At 38.4% G+C, this 13,273-nt stretch overlaps 4 protein-coding genes across 6 annotated transcripts; 2 read left to right on the forward strand and 2 right to left on the reverse strand.

Moving 5' to 3' along the window:
• The first annotated feature begins 63 nt into the window (after nucleotides 1-63).
• Nucleotides 64-1,042, forward strand: AT3G04320 (Kunitz family trypsin and protease inhibitor protein). Of its 2 annotated transcripts, none has more exons than NM_001337512.1 (1): nucleotides 64-1,042. In NM_001337512.1, the coding sequence occupies exon 1, from the start codon at nucleotides 113-115 to the stop codon at nucleotides 794-796; it is 684 nt and encodes a 227-aa protein (NP_001327060.1). In that variant the 5' UTR covers nucleotides 64-112; the 3' UTR covers nucleotides 797-1,042. The 2 variants fall into 2 exon arrangements, with proteins under 2 accessions (NP_001327060.1, NP_187082.2); NM_111303.6 differs by having other exon boundaries at nucleotides 143-1,031.
• Nucleotides 1,043-2,092: 1,050 nt separating this feature from the next.
• Nucleotides 2,093-2,886, forward strand: AT3G04330 (Kunitz family trypsin and protease inhibitor protein). The gene has a single exon (NM_111304.2). The coding sequence runs from the start codon at nucleotides 2,127-2,129 to the stop codon at nucleotides 2,733-2,735; it is 609 nt and encodes a 202-aa protein (NP_187083.1). The 5' UTR covers nucleotides 2,093-2,126; the 3' UTR covers nucleotides 2,736-2,886.
• A 51-nt stretch (nucleotides 2,887-2,937) lies between these two features.
• emb2458 (FtsH extracellular protease family) lies at nucleotides 2,938-10,020 on the reverse strand. The gene is made up of 16 exons (NM_111305.7): nucleotides 8,717-10,020; nucleotides 7,894-8,365; nucleotides 7,249-7,449; nucleotides 6,881-7,174; nucleotides 6,530-6,799; nucleotides 6,187-6,408; nucleotides 5,939-6,112; nucleotides 5,671-5,792; nucleotides 5,333-5,534; nucleotides 4,997-5,125; nucleotides 4,411-4,899; nucleotides 4,247-4,321; nucleotides 3,988-4,047; nucleotides 3,685-3,792; nucleotides 3,508-3,588; nucleotides 2,938-3,381 (listed from the first exon to the last, which is right to left on the reverse strand). The coding sequence occupies exons 1-16, from the start codon at nucleotides 9,709-9,711 to the stop codon at nucleotides 3,313-3,315; spliced, it is 3,963 nt and encodes a 1,320-aa protein (NP_187084.6). The 5' UTR covers nucleotides 9,712-10,020; the 3' UTR covers nucleotides 2,938-3,312.
• A 72-nt stretch (nucleotides 10,021-10,092) lies between these two features.
• Nucleotides 10,093-13,246, reverse strand: AT3G04350 (vacuolar sorting-associated protein (DUF946)). Of its 2 annotated transcripts, none has more exons than NM_111306.4 (2): nucleotides 12,728-13,246; nucleotides 10,093-11,933 (listed from the first exon to the last, which is right to left on the reverse strand). In NM_111306.4, the coding sequence occupies exons 1-2, from the start codon at nucleotides 12,837-12,839 to the stop codon at nucleotides 10,342-10,344; spliced, it is 1,704 nt and encodes a 567-aa protein (NP_566224.1). In that variant the 5' UTR covers nucleotides 12,840-13,246; the 3' UTR covers nucleotides 10,093-10,341. The 2 variants fall into 2 exon arrangements, with proteins under 2 accessions (NP_566224.1, NP_001327779.1); NM_001337513.1 differs by having other exon boundaries at nucleotides 10,093-12,436.
• Between the last annotated feature and the right edge of the window lie 27 nt (nucleotides 13,247-13,273).

The following is a 13,273-nucleotide window of genomic DNA, read 5'->3' on the forward strand; positions in this document are numbered from 1 at the left end:
CACTCTGTAAACCAGATCCATATGGTAAGGAAAAAATAAATTGTTAAGAAGCAAGGTCAACATGAGGAGTAGAAAGAAGACAAAAAAGAACGTGTATTGTAACCAACCCATTATGTCCATAATCTCTATAAAAGGAAACTCAAGACAAGAACACAAAAGCAAGAAGATCAGAAACAACACAAAGATGAAAACATTCCAATTGATGATGATCTCTTTCTTGTTCGTTGCAATAACAACAACATCCGGTGTGGTTAGTGAGGGTAACGACGTAGTTTATGACGGCGAAGGAGATCCGGTTAAGCCCAACGTTCCATATTACATCAGCTTCATGACGTCGGATTACAACATGTGGATCTGCCGAATGCAATATGGATCTACTGATCCCAACTCATGCCCACAACAACCGTTAATGGTCACTCATCCAAATTTAGCAGCACCAACACCAGTTATGTTTGTATTAGCAAACAAGTCAGATGTCGTACGTGAATCAGCCAAACTTAAGATTAAGTTCGTAGGTCCCCGTCAGTGTGGTAAATCCGGGTTTTGGAAAGTAGTTCAGAGAAACTCTTCAGAAGGTGAAGTATTCCTCAACGGATCTAAATCTATGTCACACAATGACAGCACATTCGCCATCCACAAAACTAACGAATACTACAAGTTTACTTTCGGTGACGGTGACTATCCAACGACTATCAGTATGACCAACGACTATCCGATATATAGGTTGTTATCGAAGAGGTTATCTGGAGAGATGGAGATTTATTTCTACAAGAACCTGACTACGAGTGAAGGCTAAAATGTTCTGTTTTCACTTACCTTTTTATATAATGTTTTCATTTCTAAAATCAAATAAAACTTGTTGTAATAACATGATAATCAAACAAACTAAACTCGGAGATCATAAAGTTGGTTCATCTATTGCGTATTCATGTTAGTAATTAGTATTACACTACTATTTAAGTTGTTTTTATTTATTTTTGCTTTCTCTTTTACAATATATATATATATATTACTAAATGCGATTGCCAAAAAGTTTAATCGACTCTTGTATATCAAAAACTTGTTGTGAAACATGATATGGGTTACAAACTACGTGATGAAGGAAGGAATGACCAAAATCAATTAGAAAAAATACTGAAATAAGAACAAAACTCTGAGTCATCCTAATCTCCAAGATACTTTCCTAAACTTGTCAGAATTGAAATCTATGATTGATTCGATTTTCAGAAGAGCAGTATTGATCTCTTCGAAACAAAACAAGATGACAAACTACAAACGATCAAAATTAGTGTAAAGGCTCTTTAACATTCAAAGTCTCATCTCATGATAATCTTAGATTACGTAGAGCAAACGTAAGCATTTATTCGTGTATACCTTCTTAAGGTAATTCATACTTTACATGTATATTTAAAGAGTTGTTGATTTATTTGTCTTTGGTCAATTAGAAAGTCCACTCCAAACTACTCGCTCGATTGCCTGAAGCGTGTTTATTTCTCAATTAGTAAGTCGCATTGACCTAAATCCACCTGTGCGTCTCCATATTGTTAGGGGAAAAGAAGTGTTTGTGAGTGGCATTGAATCCATTATTTTTCTAATCTCTATAAATGCCAGTTTGTACATTAACCATTTATATGTGAGAAATATCTTACATCTGAAGTGAAGTCTGATCATAATACATTGAATGGTATACAAGGGATATGTGGCCAACTCATTGTCAATAAGTAAAATTATTTATGACACTTTTGTCATTCTCTTCCTGAGCTATATTATCATCATCTCAAAGGGTCATATAAGAGCTAGGATCATGCATGGATCAATAACTCACGATATATTGGAAGTTTATGAAACTTAACACTATTAGCTCGTGTGGAGCGTGTGTTTAATCAATTCTTAACTAGTAGCTAGATTTGACGTAGATCGACCCGTAAACCAGATCCAGATAGCAAGGAGAAAAGAAAATGTTTAGAAACTTTAAGAAGCAAGTTCTAACATGTGGACTAGAAAGAAGACGAAAATTAAAGAATGGATACCATTGTAACCAACCCATTATATATGTCCATAATCTCTATAAAAGGAACTCAACACAAGATTACACAAAAGCAAGAAAATAAGAAACAACACAAAAGATGAAAACATTCCGATCGATGTTGATCTCTCTCTTGCTCGTTGCAATAACAACAACATCCGGTGTTGTTGAGGGTAACTACGTGGTTTATGACGGCGAAGGAGATCAGGTTAAGCCCAACGTTCCGTACTACATCAGCTTCATGACGTCGGATTACAACATGTGGATCTGCCGAAAGAAATGGAGATCTAATGATCCCAACTCCTGCCCACAGCAACCGTTAATGGTCACTCATCCAAATATGGCAGCACCCACACCGGTTATGTTTGTGTTATCAAACAAATCAGAGACAGTCGTACGTGAATCAGCCAAACTCAAGATTAAGTTCGTAGATCCCCGTCCCTGCGGTGAATCCGGGTTTTGGAGAGTAGTTCAGAGAACTTCTTCAGAAGGTGAAGTAGTCCTCAACGGATCTGAATCTACGTCAGACAATGCCAGTACGTTCGCCATCGAGCAAACTAACGAATACTACAAGTTCACTTTCGGTGACGGCCCTGACTATCTAACGACTATCAGTTTATCCAACGATTATCCAATATATAGGTTGTTATCCAAGAAGTTCTCTGGAGAAATGGAGATTTATTTCTACAAGAACCTTACTATGGGTTAATTAAGCCATGATGTTTTTATTTCCAAAATCAAAATAAAACTTGTTGTAAGAACATGAATACGCAATAAAAATGATATAATAACATAAAAATAAAACTAAACTCGGAGATCATAAGTTGGTTCATTTACTGTGTATTCATGTTAGTATTACGCTAATTTAAGATATTTTCTTGTGATATGGGTTACAACTACGTGATGAAGGAACCAACTTGATATGACAAAAATCATTTAGAAAAAAACAATGATATAATAACACAAGAAAGAACAAATACTCTGAGATATAAGTTGTGCCGTGAGTTACATTGTCAGCAGAGGAAGCAGATTGACTTGTTCCCGTCGTGTCACGGTTTTTCTAGACCTTTGAGGAACCATCTGATTGCAAGGTGCTCTGAAGCATAAGTGATAAGATTTTCAAATATATATCTTTTTTTTTTTGTCATCTGTTTCAAAGATTTTCTAATGGCATATAAATATAAATGTTTATTTTATAACATTTGTTTTGCCACATAATACATAGTAGATAAGTAAGATATGCTAAGAAACTCTATCATCAAAATATGGAATCATCTTCATTGCTCTTAGGTTGGTGCACTAAGAAGTGCAGTTTCTGGCGGATCTCCAACATCAAGAAAACTCCTTGACAATGCCTGCAAACAAACAAAAAAGAAAAAACTGTAAGCACTAAGCTTTATATGGATCAACAGAAAATGGCTACAGGTTTCCTACTACATGCATCTTTTAATAAAAATGGGATTGATGGTCGTATCACTTGCCTCATTGTAATTGGTTCCTGATAGAAAGAAAGGTTCCTTCTCCCGAATCCCACCATTCTCATGAACAATTCTTTCCAAATCCTGCAAACCATTACGAGGAAACAAAATTGATGATATTTTATATGCAGAGAGGTTGTTTGGAACATCCTTCACTCTAAGTTGATCCAAACTTCGTACCTTATGAGTTAAAATCTCAAATTCGAGTAGCTCCTCTGTGATTTTCTCAAGGACACGTCGATTTTTAAGGAGCATTCCCTTTGCCTTTTCGTACGCTAAGTCATAAATCTGTAAAGGAATAAGATGACATTAGAGACTGTAGAGGAACAAGATGACATTAGAGAGGTTATGTATTTTAGCCTTGGACAATGCTTGAACCAACTGAAAAGCGAAGCTGAAGATAGAAAATTGCGAACACTAGAGAGGCACCAATGACACTGGCAGATATTAAGAACGTATTGGAAACTAGAGAGCAAAACAAACCTTTTCAACTTTACCCGCCATTTCATATTCGTGATTGTTCCCCATACTCAAAGCTGAAACCTGCTCATTCGAATCAAATAAACCAAACAGAAAGAAAAAAAAGTATAAGGTCAATCAACTGACCAGATGAGACATCAGAATGAATGCAAACTGTATGTAAGATCGAATCATCATGTTCAGTATTCAACATGTTGGTTCAGTGGTATCAGACATTTAGTCTTGGAATGGAACCAATTTCAAGTAAAACAATGAAGGTTACCGCGTTAGTAGCATAGTATACTGCAGGACTGTCATCGGGTCCCCAGCCATATTGAAGCACCATACGTGTTGCAATCTGTTGCAAGACACAAATAATAATCATGGGGAAACGAAACATTAAGTATGTAGATGACAGCATACCGCAAAACAGTAGACAGAGTTTACCTCCTGCGCTTTAGTTATTTCTGAAGAAGAAAGAAAATTTTCATCTCCGGGAGGAAGAAGCATTTGGGATGCAATGTGAGATCCAAAGCAGAAAACGAGCTTCTTTTCAAGATATGATCTTGATTCCGTGTTCCCAATCGCGGAGCCTCCACTTGTGACCTTGGTGATTTTTGTACACCCAATTCCTTCCCAGGAACTAGGCTCAAGCCAAAGATTTTCCACAACATCAAAGTTTGGTATTAGAAGTGTGATGAGAGCACGACCAGCCGCCCAGACAGCATGTGGGAACTTTGTCTCCCTCGTCCAATCAACAGTAGGATTCAAAAGTTCTATTCCATTACTTATTTGTCCATATGGTTCCATCAGATCAACCACATTCTCCAAATCATCTTTGGTTAAGTTAAGTCCAAGATGATTCACAAGCATTTTGCCCATTGTCTTTGCAACTTTAGTTTTTCGCAGCCATGGGGGCACTATATGGCTAAACGTCTGTCAGAAAAGAGAAAGAAATCACCTGATGAAACCATACTAAGAAATGAACAAAAAATGGTTTGACCTTAGGCGACGAAAATGACAAATTTCTTACCGCAAACCAGCTAACGTAACTCAGAAGTTCGTCAGTGTCCAGAAATTTGCTTCTGAAGGCACTACTTTCGAGAGCCATTGGAACAAGTTTCAGTTCTATCGGTCTTAATAAAGTTGTCTTCTCTGAAACCTGTAACCATGAACTGGTTATTAAAATAGTGGAACAGAACTACAGAGAGATAAACCCAAGAAAGAAGAAACACGACATGATATAGTACTCACAACCATAATAGAAATGAACCATCAAAACTTTGGAGGTGCAAAAGAAAATAGACAATAGGTAAAAACATATATAATCGCTAGCACATATAAACAACTTTGCAAAGCTTAAGATCACCTTACGCCAATCCACTAGATCAACGAGTTCTCGGTCCATGGTTTCTTCTGCAGCGTTGTGTAAAATCCTCTCCCTTTCCATTTCAGTTGGACTTTGAAGATGGAATACTCTATCCATACGACCTGGCCTTCTTAGCGCCTCATCAATTTGCTTATGATTTCGTGTCGTCGCCATCAAAACTACGCCATCCTGTTTCTCAAAGCTGCATAAGTAGAAATTATAAAGTGGAATGACATCAGAAAAGTCAACCGGAAAAAGGAGAATGCTACTTTGAGAAACCGCTATGAATGCTTCAAATCTGGTCTTAATTTTTAATCAACATAGAAATTGGCTCTTACCCATCAAGTTCAACAAGAAGCTGATTAATGAACGATTCATGATCTTGCTGTTTTGTATGTACAAACTTCCCGCGTACACCAGCAAAGAGGTCAAAATCCTCCACAAAAATGATTACAGGTGCCTAGTCATCACAGTAAACATCAGAACATAAGATGACATTGAAACTGATGTACATAAGATTCGGAACCTGAATATCATGAGAACTCAAAATTTAATATCTATGAAAATGAATGAATCAACAAAAAAATCTGAGGCAAAGAAGCTAACCAAGTCTCTTGCAGTTTGAAAGAGTTCCCTGACATTCGCTGCACTTTGACCAACCCATAGCCCAGCTTCCAACTCTTGAGCTTCAACATTGACAACAGGCACTCTTGCTTCGGCTGCTATAGCGAGCGCCAGTGACGTCTTTCCCGTTCCTCTCTCACCCACAATAAGAACGCCCTGCAGCGTGAATAAGCATGCTTACAATCGGACACTATCCCACAAAATAAGCACACAACCGTAAAGCAACATACCCGAGGTGCGCGGGCTCCCATCTCCTGAAATGCCTTTGGATTCTGTAAAAATGCCACAACCTCGTTGATTTCTTCTCTCATAGACTCAATACTAGCAAAGTTCTTTAATGGGATAGGTGGATTTTTCACTCTCTTCATTCTGTCGAATGCAGTTTTTATGGGGTCGATTCCAGCCTTTCTCTTTTGTTTGATTCTCCTTTTTCTATAAGTGAAATATGATTTCTGCAAAACAAATCAAACTGATTTTAGTAATCAACTGTAAGTGTACTAGCTACAATACTACTGCTCACGCAAATTGAGAGTGTTGGAAAGAGAAGCATAAGGAGAAAGAAAAGTTACATACCACTCTCCAGAATTTCCGTACGTTGGGATCTCGGCGGAAGGGTCCATAGCCAAGAAGTCTTGGAACCTTTCTTTTTAGAAAGCGGAAAACGTGATACAAAACAAACCCGTATATAGAACTTCGAATTAGAAACCAGAGGAACCACTGAAAATCTTCTGTATTGCGGGACTTGAAATTCATTTCTGCTTCAGACTGCCATTGTAAGTACCATGTTGAGCCAACAGTCTGTTCTATTTCTTCTGGCCAAGCCATTCCCAGACGCAGCCTTAACTGTATCAGAAAAAAGTCATAAAACAAAAAGAAAAGACACAGGGAAACAGGAGGAAAATATCCAGCGAGCGTACATTATACCTGGTAAGGAATGATAAATTCGATAACTGGAAACACAACCGCCATCATAATGTCATCGTTTATATTCCTTATTTTCTCTAATACTGTATCCTTCGCATTTGATACAACTTGAGTCTTCCTCAATGCGTTAAAGACTCGAGAAACCACCCTTGTAACCAACAGAAACTGTTGTTGAAGACTTAGCTCTGACATGGGTATCCACATCAGATGAACAGAAGTTGGGATTCCACAAGCAAGCATTTTGAGGTACAGAGCATCAAACCCTCCAAATTTCTCAAATAGCATCTCATATTCCTACAACCATAGACAAAAGTTAAAAGCCTAAACTTAAAAATCCATCAAATAGAGAAGGACTTCAACTGGTCAACCTTGATATCAACGTAAAACTCCTTGTCATCTCCTTTTAATGCAACATACATTACAGCATAATCATGCCTAATCCTGGCACTGTCAATCAGCTTCCTGGAAACTGCGTAGGGAACAGCCATAGGGTCCATCTCCCACCTACTTTTGTCTTCGTTATACCAAGTCTTCGAAACAACTCTATCTCGATCCAGGAGAACTTGTTCCTTCAGATTTTAAAAATTCATTAACTAATTGGTGAATGATCAATACATGGGAAAATAAACTCTGCAAAAGACACATATGTACATAAACTTTTCAACAAGGTTTCAACTAAAACTGTCTCATTTTACGTATTACAGCGAGCCAAAAAAAAATTAAGTGCTTCTCACTTGCCCAAGTAAACTGATTTACTTTATAGCTCGAGAAGATAACACATGAAATTGCATATTCAATATATATAAAAAAAAAACTTCAGAACCTACCAACACCAAGGCAATTCTTGAGGTTTCCATCACCCAAGAATACAAAGCTATAGATTAATTATGCTAATCGCAAGGCTAAGAGTGTAATTTATCTACCATGAAAAACATAAAGCATTGTTCCATCCACCATATTAAACACACCACATACTTTTGGGCTAGTACTTCATATCATAAGCCAAAAGTTACCTGTCTCTGCGCAATATATTGTTTGCCAAAATCAACATCTTCCAAAAGTTTCTGTTTTAAATCGGCTTTTGCTTCTTCCTGCCACTTTTTCCAACCATGGCGTAGATGGAGCTGGATAGCTTTCGGAACAACCACCTCTTTCTCTCCAAACATCCATTTCACCTCTGCTTCAGGAAATCCCTTGACAGCTTCACCTTCTGGAGTCTTTTGAACAAAAAGCTTTTCTTCACCAAACTTTTTCATACGTTTTCTGATACGATTCTGAAGATCTCTCTGCAGCTTTTTTGATTCCTCAAGGCGTTTTTTGATGCGTAGAGAAAAATCCACTGAGTCACGATCGAAAAAGGGATCAACCTCCTCTAGTTCCAAAACATTGGGCAGTATCATTTGTTCCAAGTGCTTTCTTTGAGCGTTCACTAATTCCTGCTTAATCTCAGACCTCGAGAGTTTTGTAATGGAGCTTTCAGGAACACTACAACCAGAAAATCAATTGATCTTGTAAGTGAAACATGAAACATTTATGTCGACAGGAAAAACAGCATAGACATGTTAAAAACATATATAAAAGCCAACAAAAAGATACAGTTAGACTAGGTGCAGGAGTACAAACAAGATAATTGGTAATCTAACAAGTAAAAGATACAACATTACCATCACCGCTAGAAGTGCACGCAATAAGATGAATGCAAAGAGAAATCTTGCAAAAAGATGAGCTTATGACAATCAACTGTTAAAATATCCTCATTAAAGGGCAACCAAAATCTCAGCTATAGGTAAGGTAGAATAATATTATATCTGCTAAAATCATGGCTAGAGATATCACCTTTCAAAACTTTTTTGATTCAATTCTCGGTTGAAGCTCTTAACCAACTCTACACACTCTCTTTCAATGAAAATAAGCTCCCTAACCCCAAAACTCAATGTTGTTGTCTCTTTCTTTAAAATGATATCATCAATCTCATCTATTCTTTCCCATATCTTATTGTACTCGCTCTCCATAATATCCACACTCTCTTCCAGTTTCTCCATTTTCTCCCTAGCACCTTTTCTCAACAGTTTTTCACTCTGTTTCTTCAAACTTAGGGCCTCATCTACAATTTTATCAGCTCGTTTCATTAACAAATCTCTCTCCTTCCTCAACCGCCTCATATCACGATATAACCCACTCATTATCTCCTTCTGCAGTTTCTCCTTCTCCACCTTAACTGCATCCAAAGCCGCTCCCACTTCAGCAACCTCTCCATTTTCCTTTCTAACTATCTCAATAGTCTTCAGTAAAACCGAGACTGTCTCCAACAATCTCCGAGTATAATCCGAGAACTCATGATCAACTGCTTTCAAAACCACCTCTTTCTCTCTCACTCTCTCTTTCTTTTTCTTCCAAATAACATCACTGACGAAAGGCACAGCTAAAGCTGGAGCTTGAAAAGAGCGAATCGGAGAAAGTCCAATTGCAATACAAAACAAGGCGTAAACTAGAGGCTTGGTAACAAACTGTATTACGCTCTCTCTCGTCTTTGCGCTATTATACTCGGAAGATAGCACAAGCTCATTTCCCTCTCCACATAATCTCAATGATTCCGAAACAGCTTCACTACCGTAATCAGACTGTTTCGACCTCAAAAAACTCCCGGAAAAACCAAAGCAGCCTCTAATGGGCACAATTTTCCTAGATTTATTATTGGATTCTCTAGACCCAAAGTTTCGATTTTTGACTCGATGTCTAGGCTTTAACGATACTATACCTGAGCTCAAATAAATCGGAGACAACTGTGTGGAAAAGGGTGAAGATAAGGAAGAAGCGGAAATGAAATCCATCGCAGCAATAACGGCGAAGTGAAAATCAACACCATATCTTTGTCACAACCTCCATTTCAGCTCCTCAATAATGCTATATGATTGAATTCTCCGTCCGCAATTCGCCGGATTTTAAACTGCAGCTAACGACGGAAGTGAAAGCTCACTACACAGCGCAGTGCCGAGAGGTTTATCAGAAGAAAGAGAAAGAGATAGAGACTAGAGAACGGTTCAAGTTTACAATATACACATTATTAAAACCGATTATCGGAACCGAATTATCAATAACCGATTTCGTCCAATACTACACACTAACCGGAACGATGTGTCAAACCGGAACAGTTGGGGGTGGTTATGAATTCAATCTAACCAATAGCGTAAAGAACACAGAGAGATACGAGAAGATAGCAGTACAACAAAATCAATCATTCATATTGCTCATGAGCTGTCGCAGCTGATTACAGCCGCAAACACAGCGTTTTAGGTCTTACATCAACAAATTACAACCACCAAGATCAAACCCTATTCTAGTATACTGTAAATTACATATTAGTCACAATTACTAGTAGAGTAGAGATCAAAACCCTCCGATTCAACAAGAGACTTCATCTTCCATTAAACCGTCTTGATCACAAAGAGGTTTGTCTTCTTTCAGCACATCTCATCTCCTTCCCAGTTATCTTTCTCCTTTGGCCCTGTGGGACCTTCTTCTCCATAAAGAGCAATGGGAAACAAATCAACAATGTTCTCAATAGAGAACCTAACAACCAAAGGAAGAAGATTCATGATCTTATTGATCTCAGACCCTGAATCATATGCAATGGTCGGACCCCATTCTCTCATATACTGTAACCAGCACGGCTCTATCACAGCTCCTTTACCTAAATACTCAGCTGCTACTATCACATACCTTTGGCTTGAATCCACAATGTACTTGCTTTTTGCAACATCGTTTCTGACTCCAATCCCGAGCTTTGACGAGCCTTGGAGGTACATTCCTGGATGAGGGAAACTCGCATGTCCGTGTTTAGATGAGTACACAGCCGGTTTGTTATCTTTCACAAACTCAATATCTGATGCATCAACCCAACCACCACCACTATGCTGAGAAAAGAACATTTGCCAAAGCTCACCAGAGAAATTACATATGCGGAAAGTGAAATGTTCCCAATCACCGACATGTTCTCCTATGCGGGTCATAGGTAACGTGAATAGGCCGATTTTGAGCGTGGCTGGGCCATTAAAGGGGCAGAAAATCCACATAACGATGTCGGTGAAAGTTCCACCAAGTGCTGGTTTCACATGAACGTAAAGCTCCGAGCTTTCAAGGTTTCCTTTCTTGAGATTACTCTTTGCTTCTTCGTCTTCAGGAAGATCTATCCAGAAATCCATATCATTGCATCCTCCAGCAGGCAAGTTCGAGCCCGTGGAGTTAATCGGTTGACCTTCTGATTTCCCTGACCGGTACAACAAAGCTCCATTCTTAAAGAACCATTGTACAGATGAAGGCATGTAAGCCTCTTCTGGGTGGAAGTAGACTGTTGGTCCGAAGTGTTCGATAACCGCATGGACCTGGTCGAGATTTGGCATCGCGTGTAAGGTCGGATCAAGATTCTTTAAGCATCCGATATCAGGGACCGTCCTCTCAGACGACAGATCATACGTGCAGCAAAAGAATGACCCAACAGCGACACCTTGTGACAGCATCCCTCTCTCGCAAGGTCGGGTGCTCCATACACTAAAAGGAGAACTAGAGCCGTTCGACTTCTTCGAAGAACCCACCTCAAGTATCATCTCAGAGGTTTCACAACTCTCTGTAAGATCCTCTCTTACACATCTGACCTCCTCTGTTTCAGGTTCACCTGGTTCATGGGTTACAATAACTCCCATTGCTCTGTAACCAACCGGAGGATTAGGTAGCCAGAAATAACCACCACCATTTTTCTCTGAATCTGCACTCCAAACTAAAGAATAACTCACAGGCTTTTTCAAGGGCGGGAAATCATCAGCATTGACGGCTTTGCTAGTCCGAGCTGCAAGTACATAACCTCTCAAGGGCTGATCGGTTGGCTGGCAATAGTGACCAAGGCAATGGAATCCTTCTGGAATGTCATCGGCTCTGTAAAATGTAGCACGTTTTGATTTGTCGTGTGATGAATCAGAGCTCCAAACTCGATGGAACTTGGTGATTTTCACCACTTCTATTTCTCCTAGGCTAATTCTTCCTGTGGCAAAACCTTTACCTGCAAAGAGATTGACAGTAACAGAAAAGTACATCACTTTCAGCATCAAAGAACTAAAAACACTTCTATATAGAACAATTGATAGATTGAAACAGTAAAACAAGAAGGCGCTTAGCTTGATGCATTCAAAAGTACAAATTCATCAGCTTCAAATTCATTACCAATACCGAGATTTATTTCCATCAAACAAAACTTAAGTTTTTGTCCCATAGAAGAGTATTAAATAACATGATACCATATCCATCTACTCTTCAACACATTTAAGATAGAGCCTTTTTTTCTATGATCAGAGAGACAACATTATCATTGCTTACATTATTGAGCCAATAAAACTTAACAAAACCAATCATATCTAATTATAGCAAAAATAGAAAGTCTCTTTAAGGCTTGAAATTAACTTGTGTATACAAAAATCTTGAATCAGAGTCAACCAAAGAAGAATGAACAAGACAAGTAGACAACGGAACAACCCATGCAGAATATTCCAAAGCATCTTCCTCAGTCTACCCTTTCAAATTTCAATAAACCAGAAATTAATTCTCTCTCTAAACAATTATATAAAATTAAGCCAAACAATTAGATAAGATTGTCATTAACCAAGGAAGGATCCATAAATAATTAACCTTATCTTATGTACGCATGAAAGATAAAGTATCGATATTATAACTTGTCAGCTCAATTATTTGATTAGACCAAGCCTAGCTGAAAAACTCAATTCCATATACAGAATCTTGCAACTTCAATTTGAAATTATAGATAAATTAGCAATTTCCAGTAAAGAAAGTTTTTTGTACCTTGCGGCCAACTAGGAAGAGGAGCCGGAAGTGAGAAGGGCTTTGGCTCGGACGATTCCGAATCCAACTCGGAGATTCCTCTGCTCCAGTAAAAACAATCACACCCAAACATCTTGAAGAAATACAAGATTTTTCTCCAGAATTTGGAAATTAATAGAGACCCCCCAAAACCCACGAGCTGATTTCGAGTGGGTGAGGTTTAGATTCTTCGATTACAGAGAAATCAGCCGATTGTTCCTCCGGGAACTGGGAAAATCACCGTTTCCTATGCCCCTCTCTCTCTATCTCTGTGCCCTCTCTCTCTACCTCAATTTGAGAGAAATTTGAAAAGCAGAGAGCTTACGACTATCTCGACATTCACGGCGAAGAGATAGAGAGGCGTTGAAGTTGTAATTGCGTAAGAAAGAGGAGAAGGTTGATGATGAAGTTATGGTGTGTTAATGCGTTTCTCAAAAAGCTCTCTTTTCTTTTCCCTTTCTTTAAAAGCTTTTCACAATAACCCCAGTATTATACAAATATTCAAATTAGTCCATTTACCAGAAATGT

This window comes from Arabidopsis thaliana, chromosome 3 (genome assembly GCF_000001735.4).
Source record: "Arabidopsis thaliana chromosome 3, partial sequence".
NCBI classification, from domain to species: domain Eukaryota; kingdom Viridiplantae; phylum Streptophyta; class Magnoliopsida; order Brassicales; family Brassicaceae; genus Arabidopsis; species Arabidopsis thaliana.